Source organism: Anolis carolinensis, chromosome 1 (genome assembly GCF_035594765.1).
Source record: "Anolis carolinensis isolate JA03-04 chromosome 1, rAnoCar3.1.pri, whole genome shotgun sequence".
In the NCBI taxonomy this organism is placed as follows: Eukaryota; Metazoa; Chordata; class Lepidosauria; order Squamata; family Dactyloidae; genus Anolis; species Anolis carolinensis.
Genome location: NC_085841.1, coordinates 125,256,037 through 125,277,602, shown reverse-complemented (window position 1 = coordinate 125,277,602; position 21,566 = coordinate 125,256,037). Strand labels below are relative to the sequence as shown.

The 21,566-nt window shown below is 38.7% G+C and overlaps 1 protein-coding gene across 5 annotated transcripts in view; it reads left to right on the top strand.

Annotated features, from left to right (window-relative positions):
• Positions 1-21,566, top strand: part of adgrb3 (adhesion G protein-coupled receptor B3) — a 678,053-nt gene that overhangs the window by 262,569 nt on the left and 393,918 nt on the right. For all 5 annotated transcript variants that reach the window (XM_062969068.1, XM_062969070.1, XM_062969067.1 and 2 more), the window contains 4 exons: positions 608-772; positions 5,214-5,378; positions 19,316-19,417; positions 19,880-19,986. In XM_062969068.1, coding sequence (XP_062825138.1) covers positions 608-772; positions 5,214-5,378; positions 19,316-19,417; positions 19,880-19,986 — 539 coding nt within the window. The remainder of the gene's footprint in view (positions 1-607; positions 773-5,213; positions 5,379-19,315; positions 19,418-19,879; positions 19,987-21,566) is intronic.

The following is a 21,566-nucleotide window of genomic DNA, read 5'->3' as shown; positions in this document are numbered from 1 at the left end:
GGTGCCCTGGAATGATATACTTAATCCTAAAAGCATATTTGATAGTGCTGTATTCCACTCAAAAGGATCGAAACAGAATATAGTGAGGCCTTTCTTCTCATACCCATTTATAAAGAGAAGTCATAATATTAATTATCTAGCATTTCACCCCATTCCTCTTCATTCTAGCACTTGGCTACTCATGGATGCTGCCTAGACTTTACATAAAATGCCCAGGATTTTATGGAAAGTGTGTTGTGGAGGTAGGACTAGATAGAAGGATCACTGTTCCGTTTGGTAGCCTACTTCATAGTCACACTTGAACACTGGCTGCCACAATATATTCTAATATGTTTTCTGTCTTGAATGATAGCGCTGTGTGTCTGTCATTTTATCTGTATCTCTGTGTTGCAATGTTCTCAAAATTGCCTGGACAGTGTATCTAAAAAGAGTTTGAAAATTATATATGTGAATATATGTGAATTGTGGTATAAAAACAGTACAGCTGATTTGCGAGAACAAAAGTTATTTCCACCACAAAATCAATAATCTAAACTATGATCCCCTCCTAGATTTACCTGGTCAGGTAACATGAGTTTCTATTTCTGTTTTGTGTGTGTTGCAATAGTTGATGGCCAGTGGCAAGAATGGAGTGCTTGGAGTCAGTGCTCGGTGACCTGTTCCAATGGTACACAACAGAGAAGCCGACAGTGTACGGCAGCTGCTCATGGAGGCTCCGAGTGCAGAGGTCCATGGGCGGAAAGCAGGGAGTGCTCCAACCCCGAATGCACAGGTACATAAGATCCTCTCAAGAAATAAAATACATTCTTGTATGCTGTGTATGTGTATTTAGGGAAGGTGGGAAAAACTAATATTAAAATAAATCTTAATCTTTCTTTATGATAGCTGAGTAGGGATCTGAAACCAAGTTTACCATCCCAACATTCTAAACCAAAGTTTGGAGAAGTTTCCTTTTTTAAAACTCTGTTCCTACAATCTTACAATCCAGCAATGCTGGCAAAGGGATTCCGGGAGTTGTAGAGATTCTGAGAGTTGTAGCTAGTGTTGCCAATTAAAATTGAAATTTGTGTACCTTTATAGTTATGGTTTTGCTTATACAAGCAGTACTTAGTAGTAAAGGTAAAGGTTTCCCCTGACATTAAGTCTAGTTTTGTCCTACTCTGGGGGTTGGTGCTCATCTCCATTTCTAACCCGAAGAGCCGGCGTTGTCCAAAGACACCTCCAAGATCATGTGCTAGAATCATAGAATCATAGAATCATAGAATAGTAGAGTTGGAAGAGACCACATGGGCCATCTAGTCCAACCCCCTGCTAAGAAGCAGGAAATCGCATTCAAAGCACCCCCGACAGATGGCCATCCAGCCTCTGCTTAAAAGCCTCCAAGGAAGGAGCCTCCACCACGGCCCCGGGGAGAGAGTTCCACTGTCGAACAGCTCTCACAGTGAGGAAGTTCTTCCTGATGTTCAGGTGGAATCTCCTTTCCTGTAGTTTGAAGCCATTGTTCCGTGTCCTAGTCTGCAGGGCAGCAGAAAACAAGCTTGCTCCCTCTTCAAGTACTTACTTGAATTTTTAAAAAAGAATTAGGACAATCTAATGTATGAGAATCCTCAAAGGAGATTTTCTTTATTTTTAAAAAGGATTTCCCCTCTCAGTTTTCTTACATGCTACCTCCAGTACACTTCAATTTGATACAAATACACTGAAGGTAGATGCCCTCTGAACCTGGAATCTAAGCAGGCCAGTCATGGTTAGTACTTAAATGGAAGACCAAGGAATGTCAATTACCACTGATTATCTTTCACAGGAATATAATGGTAAACCTATGAATATTCTTTCTTTGAAGTTCATCGAGTCATAATAAGTTGACAGGCAACCTGAAGTAAATGCACTTCTATTTACTGTTTAGTTAGCAAGTCAATGTCATTTCCTTGCTGTCCTTGTCCGTCCCATTATGTTCTAGTATCAGGAGATGGGGAATATCTTAACTGCTGATTTTCCAGGTTATTTGTTGGCTTTTTTCTATACCAAAGACTACTCTAACAAACATTTCATAATACATTAGGCTTTGTTCATATTTAGCACTCAGGATGAGCCATTGAGCTCACAATGTTTCTCTGTCCAGCTGGGTATGGCAGCAGCTTCTGTTGCAGAAGAGCTGCCCCTTTCATTTACAGACAGCCTCAGAGGAGCACCAACACATGATCTATGCCCCACAGTCAACAGGAGATACACTTATCTGCTTCTCAAATCTCCCTTCATTTTTTTTTTACGTATTAGTATAATATTAATTCTTATTATACCATGGCTTTAGAATTATCATATTGGCTCTGTGTGTTAGTGTGTGTGTCTATACATTAACACACAAGCAGAGCAAATACGTGTGTCTATACACCCATATATAAAATATCAATACTGTAATTATATATTAGTGCCACAGAAATGAATGAGGGTATACTGTGTGTGTGTTTGTGTGATTGAGAGAGAGAGAAACTTTAAAATATATCACAAAAATGATGGTCTCTGCCTTTTCTAATTGTAAAAAATGAACTGAGCTGTGTAGTAGGAGGATGTTTAAGATACTGTGTTATCAATATTCTTAATTGATTATTTATTTATTTATTTACATCACTTTTACCCCACCTTTCTCCCTGAGGGGACTCAAAGCAGCTTACAATAAATAGGCAAAAATTCAATGCCTAAAAACAATGTAAAAAACAACAATTCATATAAAACAATCTACAAAACAACAATTCATATAAAACAGATACCATTGCAAAATAAAATCACGTTATATAAAATTTTAAGCATGTCCAAGATTGGAATCCATTCATCCAGAATCCTCAATAAATCTTTGTACAGGTCATATAAAGTCCATGTTCTCATTCATTAAAAGCTTGTGTGCACAACCATGTCTTTAAGGCTTTCCTGAAGCCTAGGAGAGTTGGTATCTGCCGTATGTTGCTGGGGAGAGTGTTCCACAGCCGAGGAGCCACCACCGAGAAGGCCCTGTCCCTCCTTCCCACCAGCCTTACCTGCGAGGCAGGTGGGACCGAGAGCAGGGCCTCCCCCGATGATCTAAGATGGATAATTCAACTCTAAAACATGCAGGTGTGACAGTAATTAGTAATCTAGGATCTCACCAGATTCAAGATCTCACCCTTGTGAATAAGATAAAACTCAGAAGATAAAGAGTGTTTGTTCGCAACAGCTGCCCAGCCAGTGTCACCGTTATGTTCCCTTTTGCTACTGCACCAGAAAAGCATTTTCCAATCCTTTCTGCAAAGAAATCATGTGCCAGCGTGTTTCCTTCCCTCTATTATTGTCAGGGGCAGAAGAGCTAGTTGGCATATCTATAAAGTGGTGAATCTATTCCATGTTTTTATTTGAACCATAAAGAGTCTATCATGGAAGCAGAACTTTTTCCAAGGACAAAGTTCAGGCTCTTGGATATGTTGAATGTGGCTTGGAGAAGGAAGTTGAAACTCACACCTGGGGCAGATTTGCCATCTCACAGACATGGAATCCACCAAATGGTTATGCCTCAGGCATAGCCTCATGTTGCCTTGCTTGGAGCTTTTCCTAAAGGTGAAGGGAGAGCTCAGAGTTTTACCCAGGACCACTGAAAACACTTATTTCTGAGTGTGTACATCTAAAACACTGATAGCTTGTACCTTTTGGAGGCAAGGAAATGAAAGAAATGTGTGCACAGTGGGGTGTAACTGTGAAGGTTTGAAAAGATTTTCTTCAAAAGATTCAGGAAAAAACAGAATTGGGTGCTGAGTGGGTTTGGAAAGACCTTTGGAAGGAAGTCTTTGAAGAAGGTTGATCATTACCCTGCTTCCAAAAACTACTGCTGTTTGTGGAAACTCAAAGTGTGCATTGTCATTCCTACATTCAAAAAGAAAACTTCAATGGAATGCAGGGAAATTTTAATAGAAAAGGAATGTCTTTTTTTGCTGCTATAACTTCCATGCGATAAAATCCTAGTTATTTTCCTTAAATAAATAAATAGATGGCTGGTAACCTAACTGATGACAGTGAGAATATACTGGAAGACACACCTTGTCTCCCCTCCCATGGATACACCCTTCATCTGGAGATGAAAGGTGATGGTGAGAAGAAATGTAGACAGAATGATTATGTTGGCTGAAGCTCTGCTATACCAGGATGAGTTAAGAATACCAGCTGGTCAACATGCACCAAAACAGCACAGCATAAAAAGGTTGGCCTGGATGTAACCTGAAATAATTGTCCAGGATAAAAATTATATAAGGACAGAAATAGCATGAGGTTAGGCAAATGTGTTCTGGTCCCACAATTGAGAGCAGGTGCTGGAAGGACTAACATAGATTGCCTCCCTTAGGTTAATGCAACTATAACGTTAGGGCCAAAGAGAATAGAAAAGCCCTGGTTCCTCCACAGATGTAGGCAATTTGCACTGCTAAACATATTTGAAGATTTTTAATATATATATATATATATATATATATATATATATATATATATATGAAATTTGAAAGGGTAACATAATGCTGGTTTATCTGCAAAATTAAGGAAAAGCTACAAGCAGCAATTATTTCTACCATTATGAATAGATTTATAGGGATTTATTTTCTGAACACTTTTGATAGGAATATTTGTTTCATGTCAAACAATGCAAAGTTATATTAATGAAAACCATGCAAGAAAGGCATAATAGAGGTGAACAAAACATGCAGTGGTGAATACAAAGGAACAAAAGCATTAGAAATAAGATGCTAAAAACATAGCATAGCTGCCAAAATGAAAAATAGTGTTAGACAGCTATTTTGAAATATTATGTGATAATGGGTGCCAGCAAAGCTGAGAAAATGTGATTGTCAGCAAACCATGTTTACAGTGCAATCCAAGCATGCCTACACAGAAGTGAGTTCTCTTCAATTGAGTTGCCTCCCAATTGGATCTCAGCTTTATTTCTCTAATAAAGACATTAACAGCAAAACAAAAGGCACAACATAAGCATACTAAATTCCTGTGTCTTAATGGTATATTGAAGAACATGTTTAAAGCTTAGCAAGTAGGATTATTATAATTTTCCTAACTGTGACTGGATCAGGAGCATACTTAACATTGTTTTTTTTATTAATATTGTTTTACCTTTCTAAATTTTGTATCATGCAGTTTTTTGTATGCATTTTGTTGGTATGCTGATGATTTTAAGTTCTTCCAAGCAGCTAATGGTCAATGGAATCACTGGGGCCACTGGAGTGGATGTTCCAAGTCATGTGATAGTGGCTGGGAGAAGAGAATAAGGATATGTCAAGGAGTGGCTATCACTGGACAACAATGTGAAGGAACGGGAGAGGAGATTAGACGGTGCAGTGAACAGCGATGCCCAGGTAAGAAGTAGGACTATATAGCTGAGTGTAGATTTAAGCTGAATGCAATTACTATCAGAACTCATATCAAGAGGATATGTTATATAGAAAAAAACACTAACATATACAATCTACCAGAAAGCCTTTTTTTTAAGAAGCCACACGCTTTGTTGGTGTACATAATTAGTTGGTGTGCTTTCAAAATGAAAATAATTGTGCAAAACTTAACAAAGGAGTCATCAAGATGAGTGCTGTCAAAGGTTAAGTCATTGTCGAAGGAGTAGCAGCTGTATTTTTGAATTGAAAACCCCATCTTGTTAGATATCTATCATAATTCATTGATTCAGTTTTGGTTCCATACAATAGGTCTTTCTAGTACTGCAGAGACTGGTTCTGCCATGCTCACTAAGGCTGGATTTACACTGCCCTATATCCCAGGATCTGATCACAGGTTATCTGCTTTGAACTGGATTATATGAGTCTGCAGTATTGGTTTGAGTGCCCCAAATGTGGTAAATATATGAAACTCATATTTGAATAATGGCAGTCTACACTTTGGATTTTTTTTTTAAAAAAACTCCACCAATTCAGTGGAGAATTTTGCCAATCATCTGAATATGATTGTCAGCATTCATGTGTATAGAACTATAGAACTGCTTAGGAGTTTCTGCAATTAATCTGGCATTGTGAACATTTTGATATGAAAGTCATCTGTCAAAACTAGTAATCAGTTTTTGGACATCCAGTGAAAAAAACATTACTAATTTGTTATACCATATCTATTGAATCCACCATCAACTGTGACTGGCAATACCCTAAAATCTCAGGACAATAATTGAAATAAAATAAATTTTAATTAATCACACACCTGATCCTATTAACTGGTGATGCTAGTAATTAAAGGGATCTTTTACATTCTGTGACCAAAGTTTGTCATGTTTCCTCTAAACCATACACAAATGAACACTATGCCAAAAAAAAGTCCCTTAGAAGGTAACTGTCACAGACAGAACGCCACCAGATAAGATTCAACACAGTTTATTAAAGTTACAGAACCAAAAACGCCCGTAAAAGACAAAGGGCTAGGCAAACACTGGCCTTCAAGGTGAAAAGATACTAAAAAACGTTCAAAAGATAAACCGGATTAAACCGGAGTTTAATCCGGGTTTAACCAAAAATGCTTACTTCAGCTTGGCACTATAAACAAACAAAAGCTGGTAAACAAGGTTCAAAGAAGCACAAGTAACTGGCAGCAGATACTTCTCTGCTGCCAAAAGCTGTGATTGAGTAGCTAAGAAGTTACTCCTCCGAGCAGCAAGCGAACTCCGGGTTCAAACACATCAATCAGGGCAGCAGCGGTCAGCGAGGTCCCAATCCGGTCCGAAGGTCGAAAGCCAGGTACAGATGCCTTAATTCACCAGTTCCAACGATAGCCACAGGAAGGTTAGTCCGAAGTCGTAGTCAGTCAGTCAGTCAGTCAGTCCAGAGTAGGCAATTAGTGTCCGTCAAAAAGACGACGGAGGTCCAAGCTATTAAGATTAAACACAGGTTGCACAACAAAAGCCCACACAGTTCCTCCCGCCGTCCATGCCCAGTGTCCTTGGCAACTTACGTATTCAGCAAACGAATCACACCCGTCTTCAGGAAGTTCCCAACAGGAGCCCAAGCGTTCGTCCAGATTACCTTGCCCAACGCAATTAGCCCTGGATTCCAAACCCCATTTTATGCCAGTTTACAACTCCTCATCGCTGTCAGCTGTTACCCTAATTCCAGGTGCCTCATCATCATCCTCCTCATCAGAGCTAAAACACCTTTGACTTCGCCCCACAGCATCCCCAGCTGTGGATCCCGTTCCATCCCTCCAGCTCGTCCACGGGTCTAATCCTGAAACCCCCCAGTCGCCTTCCATACTATTATTGCCGGTGGCACCCAAATCCTCCCTCACACGAGTCCATTCCATGTCATCCTCCTCTGAGCTAACCATCTCTTCCTCCATTCCCTCGGTAAAGCCCTCAAAGGAGTCTTCGTCAGTTGGTTCTGCAAATAAGTCCCGCAGCCGTTTCCTTTCTCGCTCCTCAAGAGAGTCTGACTCTCGAGGAGTCTTACGACCACGTCTCCCAGTATCGGAGCCATAAGGATCAACCATAACAGTAACACCATTGTTTTTAGGTGAGATTGTCAAGTACCAAGGAAGGATTTTTTTCTTTCCCCATCTGAGTGTGAATAAAAAGTGAATGAAGGCCAACCTTAGATAGAGAGACCTGAACACATAGATCACTGCTATGAGGCTTCAGAAAGGTTCACACCATAGTCAGTGTGAGTCCACATAAGAAAATTAAATCTTAGAGAGCACTTAAAGAAATTATTCAATGTACCTTAATGCAAAGGGGTTGTGGCTCTACAAATGAAAAATCAGATCCCTTTCAATTGATGATTCTTATGGTTAGAAACTCCACTCTCCAACTATCCCAATTGGGCAGGGGCAGTCCCAATTAATCATTCCATCCCATTTTTAAAGCAGCTTTTAAGATGATCCAGATTATCTCTGCTCCCCTCAGTTTACTTCAATTGCTTCAAATTGAGTTCAAAGTGCAAAGGTAGTTTACACTCAGCTGACTCAGCAGAATACAGATTAGTGAAGGTGATGAAATCTTCTTTCTTTGTAGCCTCAGGCAAAAGCAAACTGTTTTCAGCCTGTCCTAACTTTGTGTGTCCATCCTCATGTATAATCTTTGCCAGCATGGCCACTGTGATGTTGCTTGGCCACACATGTCCCAGTTTTCATCTGTGAAATGTTGGAGAGCATGTAACTTCACGCAATATTCCGCTTTTTCTCTTCCTGTCAGCCACTCCTTTCTTTGTCCATATCTCTGTTACATTGCTGCAGGTTTTTTGAACTTTAACAGCTGGTTTTTCTGCAGTAAATAAACTTTAGCTGAGAGAAGATGACAACTAGACATGTTTAAATTGATAGTTTTCAAGAAAGCATAGGATTGATGTAAATCCTTTCAACGAGAAGACATTCAACCTAAATGCACTTTCCCCTAACATTTAATAAATATTTTCAACAAATACAGTTTTGAAAGGTTGCCATCTGCTGTCAATACAGTATTTTACAATGAATTTACAATGAGCGTATATGGTAAATAGTTAGCAATGTAATCTGATTTTGTCTATGGATTTGATTCAATCTAGATTGCAATCAAGATGCTTACAATGTCATGCACCATTAACATTAATGCCTTGAGCACCTCACTATGGTTATGTGAAATATATATAAACAATGTAATTCAGACTGATATGTATAGAACCATTAGCATTGCCATATATTTACATATAAACTATCGCTAATGATATTCAGATTGATTAGCAGGATAATCCTATTTAAACATCATATCAGGATTTTTTTTCATGCTGAAGTAATGTCTGCCATATCCAGTAGATGCCAAGACAACATGAAAGCATGAAAAACAATTGTATAAAATGCAAAAATTCACACATGCCTGCAGTGTCTCTAGGGGGACACTAGCATAGCCCACCATTCAGGGAATGCCAACGACAATGCCTACATACAATTTGGACAGATAGATAGATAGGTAGATAGATAGATAGAAACAGACAAATTAGCATGTAGGCATGGGACTGTGAATGGAAACCATAAAAGAATTGGGCTGAGTGGGATGAAACATTTAGCTGAATTCTGGTGAGGTTCCCACTTGCATTATGACCCCCTGTATCCATAGGATGTACATTTCAATACATGCATACACACACACACCATGAATATTTTGAGTATAGCTAGGCTGGAGTCATGCCATGTAATCACATTGGAGGGACCAGAGAATCCCACAAACACTTTAGAGAAGAGTGAAGTGTGGAGACATGAAACCATGGATATCAAGTCTGTGGATCAGGAATCATAATTATTTTCCTTAGTCCCATCAACTACAACTACTTTCAGTTGCTGCAATAGCACTGCTGTTCAGCTATTGCTGCCTCAGGATTTCTGGCATTTCCCCATCCTGACTCCCATCTTCTGTATTCTGAGTAATTAGCAGCTTTGAAGAATCCACGGTGTGTTGGGTCTCTCTTCCAGCTTGACAGGAAAACAGAGGTAGAGAATGCCAGAAACAACTCACACAGCAGCAGTTATTTATGCCTGCAAATACCACCAGCACCCATGCAGTGGACCATAGCCAGAAAAAAAAATGGGGGGGGGGGTGAAACTTTTTTTTAACAAATCATGATGAGTAGTTCCATAACGCAAAATAATTTAGAAATCAGGCTCCATCGATAAACTTCAGTGGACACTCAAGACAAATAAACTTCATTGGACATTCGTGGGGATTTGGTTAATCAGTTAAAATTCATGAGTAAATACTTATATGGCTTGAGAGCCCATGTCCCGTTGGTTCCATCACATAATGCTGGCTTCTTTTATCAACCTATAGCAACAGGGTGTGCAGGAAGCCATCTGATTGGCAATGCTACTGTCATGGATCTGATCATTTCAAACCCTATACTCTCTTCAGGATGCCACAATGGCCTTTTTGTTGTTTTCATATAGAGTTGTGTTCCTATGAATAAGAAGAGGATGAGATTTGAGCATGTTATGTGCTCACCTAGCCTATTTTATATTTTACTATCTGTGGTCGGCCACGCGTTGCTGTGGCTTAGTCTGGTGGTGTTGGTCAGTCTACATTAGGTTGTATTTATGCTGTGACCTCCACCCTTCTTTATACTCACATTAGTAGTAGTACTTGAAGTCTGTTACCTTCTTCAATTTTTGTGTTGATTGATAATTGCTTGAGATCCCTATTGTCTTTGGTTTGTTGTTAATCGTGATGTCTGATTCTGCTGAGTGCGGTTTATATCTTATTGTGGTACAATAGTCTTTTTGAAAACATGGCTCTTTTGCTGTGCTTTTGGAGAGTAACCATTTTATATTTCTTTTCCGTTGCTCCCTCTAATATCTATCCTCCAGAATACCCCACTCCCTTATGACCCTGTTCGCTGTGGTTTTTATTTTTATGTCTTTCTCACCCCGAGTTTTAACTTAATGTTCATGTGGTCTGCCCTTGTTTTTATTGTCTTCTTGCTTTATTTTGTAATGGATATTATTTACTGTATTGCTTATTGTATTGTGTTGTGCTGTTCTTTTATATGCTGTTTATATTGTATTGTTTTGGGCATGGCCCCATGTAAGCCGCCCCGAGTCCCCGTTGGGGAGATGGTGGCGGGGTATAAATAAAGTTTTATTATATTATTATTATTATTTTTGTTTTGCCTGTGTAGGTGTTTATTATTATTGTTGTTGTAGTGGTCATGAAGGCTGGATAAGTTAGATGCTACTGTATTGTTTTTTGGAGGCCCAGTGTAGCACTGACTGTCCTCTCAGCCTCAGTGCCTGGCTGCTTCTTGCCTGTGATGGTGTTGATTCTTATTGTTATTGTTGTCATTGTAATTGTTTTTTTGGAGGCCAAGTGTGAATGTAGGGGGGATTGGGAAGGTGGATGAGCACTGAATGGCCTTGTAGCCTCAGTGCATGGCAGATTCTTGCCTGTGTAGGTGTTTATTATTAGTGGGTGAGTGGATGGATAGATGAGTGGATGGATAGATAGAGTGGGTGCTCTCCTTGTTTCCTTTATTCCTATGCTGTTCCCTTTCTCTGCTCCAATCCTGAGGTCGCTGATAAGAACACACTGGTCAGAAAGGAGGGTAAATATAACCGGATCAATGGTCTTTCTCTCCCTTTTGCTCTTGGCCTTCCGGTCAGAGAGGGAGGGCTCTTGTCCTTGGCGTTCCTTCGCTTCCCTTCCCTCCCTCCTTCCTTCGTTCTATCCCAGCCTTTCCTGCCTGCAGAGCCATGGAACTGGGTCAATGGGTTGGATGCCGGGGAAAGGGAGAAGGAAGAGGCCACTAATTGAAATGCATGGACTCCATGCTATGGGGTGCTGGGATTTGTAGTTTGCATCCAGTCCAACCCCTTTCTTTCTTTTTGTCATGGAGGAAGAACCCACCCAAACCTCTCAGACAGATGGCCATCCGGTTTAGTTGTGTTGTTATAGTCACGATGCATTGTTGTGAGTTTTATGGGTCCGGATTGTGGTTTTGTGGTGTGGTTGTGTTGTTACAACCAGGAGGAAAGGCTTTTGCATTGTGTTGTCAAGTTTTGTATTTCTGGGGCGTTTAGTTGTGTGCCAAGTTTCATATTTCTGGGGCGTTTAGTTGTGGTGTTATAGTCACGATGCATTGTTGTGAGTTTTGTGAGTCCAGATTGTTGTTTTGTGGTGTGATTGTGTTGTTACAACCGGGAGGCAAGGCTTATGCATTGTTTTGCCAAGTTTCGCATTTCAGGGGCATTTAGTTGTGTTGTTATAGTCATGATGCATTGTTGTGAATTTTGTGGGTCTGGATTGTGGTTTTGTGGTGTGATTGTGTTGTTACAACTGGGAGGCAAGGCTTTTGCATTGTTTTGTTAAATTTTGTATTTGTGGGGCGTTTAGTTGTGTTGTTATAGTCACGATGCGTTGTTGTGAGTTTTGTGGGTCCGGATTGTGGTTTTGTGGTGTGGTTGTGTTGTTACAACCGGGAGGAAAGGCGTTTGCGTTGTGTTGTCAAGTTTTGTATTTCTGAGGCATTTAGTTGTGTGGCAAGTTTCGTATTTCTGGGGCGTTTAGTTGTGTTGTTATAGTCACGATGCATTGTTGTGAGTTTTATGGGTCCAGATTGTGGTTTTGTGGTGTGGTTGTGTTGTTACAACCGGGAGGGAAGGCTTTTGCATTGTGTCGACAAGTTTCATATTTCTGGGGCGTTTAGTTGTGTTGTTATAGTCATGATGCGTTGTTGTGAGTTTTGTGGATCCAGTGTGGTTTTGTGGTGTGATTGTGTTGTTACAACCGGGAGGCAAGGCTTTTGCGTTGTGTTGCCAAGTTTTGTATTTCTAGGGCGTTTAGTTGTGTTGTTATAGTCATAATGTGTTGTGAGTTTTGTGGGTCCGGATTGTGGTTTTGTGGTGTGGTTGTGTTGTTGTAACCGGGAGGCAAGGCTTTTGCATTGTATTGCCAAGTTTCGTATTTCTGGGATGTTTAGTTTTGTTGTTATAGTCACTGCCCCCACAACTTTATCCTTTTATATATATAGACTAGCTGTGCCCGGCCACGTGTTGCTGTGGCAAAGTATGGTGGTATGGGAAATAAAGTATTGAGGAATTGGTGGTAGTTAAAGTCAAGGGTAAAGGTTTTCCCCTGACATTAACCCCCCTTCTATGAGGCCCCTTCTACACAGCTGTATAAAATGCATACTGAAGTGGATTATCTGGCAGTGTGGAGTCAAGATAATCCAGTTCAAAGCAGATAATATAAGATTATAAATGGGTTATATAGCTGTGTGAAAGGGCCTTGAGTCTACACTGCCATATAATCTAGTGCCAATTAGATAATCTGTGGAAGAGGCCTAAATCAGGCCTAACTCTGCCTGTCCCCTGGGGTGAGTGGGTTGCTAGGAGACCAAGTGAGCGGAGCTTAGCCTTCTAACTGGCAGCAATTGGATGAAAGAAATTATTCCTCTCCCTCTAATTAGGACGTTATTTTTCTTTTCTTTTTGTTGTATGAACGTAGAGGCATGGATGAGGGGTTGTGCTGCCAGGTTTAGTGTTTCTGGGATGTGTAGTTTTGTTGTTTTGTCCTAGGCCGAAATTTCATTACCCTTTTATATATATAGATTATTGGCCTACCCCTTCCATCTATACTATGGAAGATAGTGCAGGAAGGAGGGTAGCTTTCATTATGGCAGACATAGGAACATGAATGAGAGCATTAATATCTCACATTCAAAAAGGCTTTCCTGCTCCATGTGCAATGAGGAGCAGGTTGAGCATTTTCCAGAGGTGGTGTTAGTCTGCTTCATAGCATCACCATGCTCTGAACATGGTAATAAGAGTGGGATATGTCTTCTAGGCTTTGAATTCTGTTGAAGAAACTGCTTGAACTATTCCTTTTGTGGGCAGTAATGGCAATGAATTGCACTGTTTCAGAATAAAAAAGACAGAGCTAGCAAAGCAATGTCAAAGTCTTGAACAACAAAAACAATGTGTAAATCACAGCCCATCATGCCCATATTTTATTTAATTTCTCACCCAGTCCATGAAGACATAATACAGTTTGTTTTAGATATATTCTTTTCCCAAGGGTATCAGTATCTTTCTTGAAAGTATTGAGATTGGAAAGACAAGACCTCTTAGTAGAGTTTGCACATATATTTCATAAGCCTCTAACACATCCCTCTGAGACTAACTTCAAAAAAAGCAAGGACAAGAGGAAGCATTTAAAATATATACTTGAAAAGCTTTGTTATTGCATCTAAATAGGCATTTTATTATACATTCACATTTGCTAACTTCTAACTAAAACTCAAGTCTTATTCTACTCCAGGCTAGAATTGACAGACCTATTGAATTCATTACGATTATTTACATGTTGACTCTTCATTCAAGAATGTATTGACTGGGTCTACTTTAGTTAGGACTTATCAACAAGCTATCAGACCAGCAGAGAGATTCAAGTAGAGGAGATTCTATGAATAACATATTACTATGAAGGAGGAAGAGAAAAATCTTTGTGTAACTATATAAATGCCCATCACAGCAAAATGACAGTTATAGAGACATTATGAAATAGAAATGAGACATGTTGATAAGATCTTGACTGTGTTCTTTTTAAAAGGGGAGGGGGGGGGGGACAATGCCATGAAAAAAATTGCAAACTTTTTACAAATAAATTTATGGTAGCATTTTAAGCTGGTTGGTAGTGTGTGTGTGTATGTATGTATGTGTACACACACACACACACACACACAATTTTGGTTAATGCTGTGCAAAAGACACCTGTCAGGTCACAGAACTTTTTCTGGTCGAAAAACCTGTTGAAAGGAGCAGAGGGATGACCATGGACCAGGACATCCTTGCTCCAGAGCATGCAGGGAAGGATGGTGCCTCCTTCTGCTCTAGCCTTTGCACTTGTCTCAGCCCTGATTTGTTTCTTGCTCTAATATTGAACATAGATTTTGACTGGTTGCTTCATGGTCAGGTAGGAATTTTCATCTTCCATTTTATGTCTCCTTACTACCACCACACAGAACATCCTGAACTGAATCTTGTAGGCAATTATGACATATAAGTAAGGGTTGTGCTGTTTTACTGAGTATGCTATGCTGGAAGGTTAATACATTGGGTTACATCCCAGAGAAGAATGAGAAGTTCACTGGGCCATCTTTACAATGAAAGTGGCTTCTCTAACTTTTGCTTTAGTCCTCAGCAAGAAAATAACCTTTGGGATCTGCCTAGGACATATTCCTTTTTTTAGTCTCATTGTTTGCCAGAGATTGGTGAACTGAGATGGTATTCCTAATGGGATAGCTGACTAATGATAAGCTATAGCAGATTGTCATGCATAGTTTACCCATGACATGGTTGAACTGTATTATGTTTCTGTGTGTGCAGTTGCTATCAGTTCTGATTAAGGAATAAAGATATGTGTATGTGTCTAAAGAAAGAAAATAGACTTTATTGTAAGTCCTCCCTTAAAGATTGTAGGGACTCTAAAAGAAGAGAGAGAAAAGAGAAACACACAAAATTAAATTAATTTTACTTGTCATAGAAGTAAGGGAATAAAAGATTTGATAGAATAGAGGTGAAAAGATCTCGAAGGGTATCATTTTTGCATCTCAGAGAGGTTAGGATAGGTGTTAAAAGTTGTTACTACTCCAACAGTGTCCTTATTTTAGCTCTTCTGCGAATTTTGTTAACAACTGATAAAGCATAGACCTAGTGTAACCCAGTTCTTATGTCTGGTTTCTTTCTTTTGAATAGGTGTATAGGTCATGTATGCCATAACCACAAAGATTTCATTGACTTAACATAAAATAGTTAAGCAGATACATAGCAAGAGAGGCAGTGAGTGCTGGAAAAGATAGAATTCTTTATACATCTGGTTTAGGAAGAGTTAACTGTCTTTTACATTGTTTTGCTAACCAATATAATAACATTAATTTGCTATGTTTGTTCATAGTGTTGATGAACATTATAAGGCCATGGATTCTGATAAACTAGGCTCAATAATCACTCATATTTAATGTGTTTTGATTCATCATCTGTTTGTGGAAGGTCTCAGAATAGTATATGGCACTGCCTATTTTTATCATATAATGATCATACACATGTTTCTTTACAAAGAACCACTGAAATTTGGATGAAAAAAAAAACATTTTTCACTCTTGACAAGAATGCAGTATACAAAAAATGAGGCAGTTGATATATTTATTTTTTATAAAATATTTATGTGTTGGCTTGTTTGCTTAAAAAATGAGAAGATTTGCCAATATTCTTTTTATCTCGACTTAGCATTCTCTTTTAGGATCTGTCCCTGGGCCAATGCGAACATAGACATCACTTCAAAATCTCTCACTTGGTCTGGCGTACTAAAATAGCACTTATCAAGTATAGCAACTGTGGTTTTTGCAAACATAAATAAATGATAAAAATATTTCAGCCTTTTGTGTGGATTCAGATGTTTGGAAATCTGAATATATTTCCAAACAGTGTTATTCCTCAAAAAACGAGGTGATGCATGTATGTGTTTGATATGTTTTTATGGAAATATGTGTAAAGAATCAGCATAGTTTTGGATCATGAGAATATGGGGATGTGTGCAATTTTTCCCTCCATCTTTTAGCCCTTCAACTCTGAAAACATTTTGGAGGGCCAGAGAGCATGTTTGCTATGCTAGAGAGAGCTCTGGGGCAAAGGGATGAAAATTCCAATGCTACTCTAGGTTTCATATTGGAACCACTGTTCCATGTATATTTATAGCCAAAATACAGCCTGCCCTCCACATTTTCTGGGACTGAGGCTCAGGATCACCAACAAAGTGGAAAAACTGTGAACAGCAAAAAAACCCAAAAAAAACAAAAAACCACACTCTTTTAAAAATCTGAGAGAACATATCTGTAGGAATCTCTTAGTCTTCCAGCATGACACTGTGGTTACCATCTGGAGGAAGTTGACCTTTGAGTCAAGCTGAAGGACATATAAATGCCTCCAGAGAAGTTCTCTAGGTCTTCCAGCATGATTATATGACCACTGGAGGACCTAAAGTTTCTTAGAGAGAACATACTACTCACATCCATGAATAATCAAATCTGTAAATGCCAAACTTGCAAATGTATGTTCTTTTTAAACAAGGACCAATATAATGAATTAATCCCAGACCACACAAATGGAATAAAAATCTGATATTTCAATAACTATAGACAGTCTTATTTATGCCCTAGCTTTAATGCAAATGGAAAACATTAAAATCCGTGTTTTACATAATTTACTCTAATACAGTGATACCTTGACTTAAGAGTTTAATTAATTCTATGATTGAGCACTTCACTCCAGAAATTCTTATCTCAAAGTAAATTTTCCCATTGAAATGCTTTGGAATTCAGTTAATCCAGTTCAGCCTCCCTAACTCCCCCTCCCACTTTAATGTGTTTTAAAATTTTAAAAAAATGTACTGTAAAAATAACAAATAATGTATAAATGCATATTCACATGAAACAGTAAAAAAGAATGATCAACTTTAAAATGGTAGAAGCAGAAAGCTGTGGCACAATGGTAGAAACACAAAGTTATGACAAGGAAGGACAAAGCACAAAGTGAAGAAACAAAAGCAGTGTTTTCTTCATACTGTACTCATTCCAGACTCCCTCCCTCTCTTGTTCTCTCCCCCTCTCTCTCTTCATGAAGACAAACATACCAGGAATAAAAATCACACAAAATCAATTAAGGCAAAGCAAACAAGAGCAAAGCAGACAGCAGTCTCCCAAAGTGGACAAGAGCACAAGGCATGGCTCTTGCGCTAGCTCTTAACACAAAATGCATCTCTTATGTCAAAGCTAAACTCAGGCCAAGTTTTAACTCAAACACTCTTAAGTTGAGAAGCTGTTAGGTAGAGGTTCCACTGTATTCTTTTCTATAGTGCTAAAGTTCAAGTGGAAACAAGTATTTACCATTAAGACATATTTTTACTTTTCTGGCACTGCCAGATTTCTTGACTTACAATTTGAGAGAGCTGATGCTTGAAGCATATTTAGCATCCTACTTCATGCACTTATACAGCACTAGCATCAGTGAAACATCTGCAGGGATCTCTTTTATCATCCATTAAAGCATATGCTTGCTGCTGCCACAGGTCTCACCCATTCCATTAAACATGTTTTGATAGTAAACTTGCAGTAAGGAATAGACTGTCAGGTTGTTGTATCTCATAAAAATATAAAAATAGTAAAACAGATTTTCAGAGATATTTTAACTGAAATAAGAGGGCATAACATTGCCTGACTGATTAGTTTATATGCACGTACGCATGCTCAAACACATGTGCCCTTCTTTACTGTGCCAAATGAATTAATTAAGAAATATTATTGTTATTAAACAAATTAGACCTTGCAGACTTGCAATTAAACCCCAACTGTGTGCACTCCTTTCTTAATTGAAGCTATTATTTTCAGTGGGGGAAAAGGAAGCTTAATCTCTCCCATGCCAACTTCATATTCAAAGCTGTTTTTTTTCTGTGATGGGTTTCGAGATATTTTCAAGATAATTTCCCAGCTCTAGTGAGGTCCTGAAGGTTTGGCACTGTGGTTTTGGTTTAAGCTGGCCAAATACTCCAAGACATACGGGTAATATAAATCGAAGTTAGCCTTGGAACATGCACACTTTTTTGTGTCAGAAGCGACTAGAGAACATACTGCAAGTCACTTCTGTTGTGATAGAACTGGCCGTCTACAGAGACGTTGCCTAGGGGACACCTGGATGTGTTACTGGGCTGCTTCTCTCATGTCCCCACAAGTTAGTCCCCATCTCACAACCTTCAAATCAGCAACCCAACCTTCAGGTCAGCAGTTCACAAGGGTTTAACCCATTGCACCACCATGGCACGCTATGTGTACACCAAGTCTCTAGTCAGGATATAGTTGTTATTTGTGTTTTCTTCACAAGGGAAGCAATGAGTAAGTTTCATAGTTTTCTTCTTGATGTAAGAAAGTCTTCAGAAGTCTTTGAGGTCTTTTTGTAAGTCAGGACTAACTCTGCAAAAATTGTATATGGCTTTTTTGCACAGAAAACTTTTTTTCTGTGCAGAAATTTATCTGCTCTGCAAAACATTTTTTTTGTACATAAAATGCTTCTTTCTGTGCAAAAGCAAATGCAGTTTTGGTAGAGTAAGACTTTAGCTGAGAATATTCCCATCAGTCCAGTATTTTTTCTCCCCAGGGTTTTTCACTCTTGATAAACATCTTTAACCATTATTTTTCAAATATTTTTGAATAGTCTTTCCATTCCTAGTCTCTATTTCTCTATTTGCTTAAAACTTGTGATGAAGGGAAATAAGTGGCAGACTTTGTTCTCTTCACCTTATCTGCCAGAATAGGTGAGATTGTTGACCTGTAGAGTGTGTTTCTTCAGTGCATGTTTGCTTGAAGCATAACAGGAATATGGATTGCTTTTCTCCATATGGTGCATATGGAAGTTTCTTCATAAAAAATGCAATGTATGTATTACATACAGTGAGATGACAGTAAGTCTGGACATTAGCGATATAACTGAATAATTGGTTTAAGAAAGTATTGACAATGTGGACTTGTTGTAATCATCAAAGCATTCAAGATTGCTCACGAAACTTTGGAAGAGCAGCTTTTTGAGGGAACAAAATATTGTCTTTTAGACATCTCTAGCTCTTGTTAAACTATTAACTATTTATATACTATTTCTATGTTATAGTGAAACCATTCAGAGATTTCAGTGCCGAAAGCACATGAGGACAAACTCAGAAGAAGTAGGATTAAGGTTTTATATTGGATTTTACACATAGTCCAAAAATAGTATTGATGTTCTATATTTTTTTTAATTGCAGCACCTTATGAAATCTGTCCTGAAGATGATTTGATATCAATGGTTTGGAAAAGGACCCCAGCTGGGGACCTGGCATTCAATCGGTGTCCTCTTAATGCTACAGGTACTGTTTGTTTGTTCAAAACGTGCATGAGTATAGTAAAATAACAGTGTTTCTTTCTATTGCATAATTTTGTAATGGTCTTTTCATCTAAGTTCTCATCAAGCTAACCGTTGAGATGAAATGTGTTAAATCTGCACATTATACACTTTGGCTTCATGTATTAAGCACTAATGACAGTAATTGATGCAGTGTATAGTTGAGCCAGTTTGCTGGAAATTGTACCACTCTTTCAAATTAAAGAATGCTTTAAAGGTCAAGCATTGCAGAGAAATCTGTATGGCTCTTGAATAATTGTCAATGCTGCCTTGCATGAAATTGTGTGTGAGGATATGCATGCTTGGGGGAAAACACAGGATGACTCTGAACAAGGTTCTTTGATGCTGACTGTTGTTTTCTATGTCATAAACTCTCTCTTTTTCTTCTTCTTTCTTCCTCTCTCTCTCTCTTCTTTGTGACTCACAGGCACCACTAGCAGACGCTGCTCTCTCAGTCTTCATGGAGTAGCCTTCTGGGAACAACCTAGCTTTGCTAGATGCATATCAAATGAGTACAGACACTTGCAGCATTCAGTAGGTGCAAAGCCAGCTTTAGTACTTGCTCTATTAATTCATTGCTAAACATAAGCATTAATGGAATTAATCATTTTCCCTCCAGTCAGGCCCATTGGTGGGAATGAGGAGGGCTATGGAAATAATCCCTAGTGAGATCAAAATATAAAATATAAAGATGCTATTAATTTTCATCCTACCCACTTAAAAAACACCATCAGAGTCCTTATAGCTGTTAAAAAAGCAATACCTAGTTCTGGGTTTTTCATTATTCCTTTTATAAAATGTTTAAAAGGAGTGGAAGGCAAAGAACATATTTAGGTTTATTGAGAAACGTGCTAGTGAATAAATTAGATTTACTGCATCTACAGTAGAACATTTGATAACTCATTCAGCTCTTTAATGACATGCTCATAAATCAGTGACACCGTGATGTCTTTCTGTGTTCAAATGTTCCACTTTGGCTGGGAATGGATGTGACAGAATAAAATTACCATAGAAAATTAGAAAATAGGGGAGGACTGTAACAGCAGGCTACCTATGCAGACAGAAGTACTGAAGGCTTTTCAGAAGTAAATAAAATGCCTTTTCTTCTTCCTATAAGATATACTAATGTAGACATTAATGTACTTCCTTTATAAATGTATTTTTTTATTCTTTTCTTGCCAGGATTCCATTAGTGCCCATTAGCGTCAGTTTCTCATTCATGTTCCTTTCACTTTCAGTTCCCAAAATTTATTTTCTAGACATTTTTTCCTTCTTTACATGGCTACCACAAATGGGAATTCATTAACCATTTAATAGAGAAATGACGATACCAAATGAATTGAACTTTTTCTTAGCCCTGTATGTGCATACACAACCACTCTGGTATTGTAGCTGGAATTGTCTGGTACCTGTGGAGACCCACCCACAATCGCTATGGTTCCTTGGGATGCATCTACACTGTAGAAGTAATGCAGTTTGATACCACTTCCAATCTTCATAATTGTCCTTGCTCTTTCTCTGTGTGAGCAAGCAGGTTAAAAAGGTTTTTCATAGGAACTGGCATCAGAGGAAGAACGTAGGCCAATCGTAACCCAATCTGCAAGGTGACAGTAGTGATATGGCTCCAGTGACTGGCTCCATTTCCAGCTATTAGCAAATGATAGCACACATGATGAAATAAGTGTGTCTTTGCTTTTGGCTTTTGCATTAAAATATATACTTTTCTCTTGAGATCATTATCAGGTGAAAATGTGTTCCAATTTGAATTTCTGTCAGATTTCATTAGTCCATTTAAGTCAGTGGTTCTTAACCTTTGGTCCTCTAGTGTTTTGGATTTCATCTCCCACAATTTCTAACAGCTGGTAAACTAGCTGGGATTTCTGGGACTTGAAGTCCAAAACAACTGGATGACCAAAGGTTGGGAACCACTGATTTAATTGAACCCTTCAATTGACTTCCACTTGATTCCCATTCATCCCCCCCCCCCATTAATACTGAGGGGGAGAAAAACAATAATAAAAAGGAGGGCAGCTGTTTGATTACGGTGGGATTCAGACTGTTTCGTGAAAACTCTTTTAGAAAACAGATATGGGTATGAAAAAAATAAGGCACCA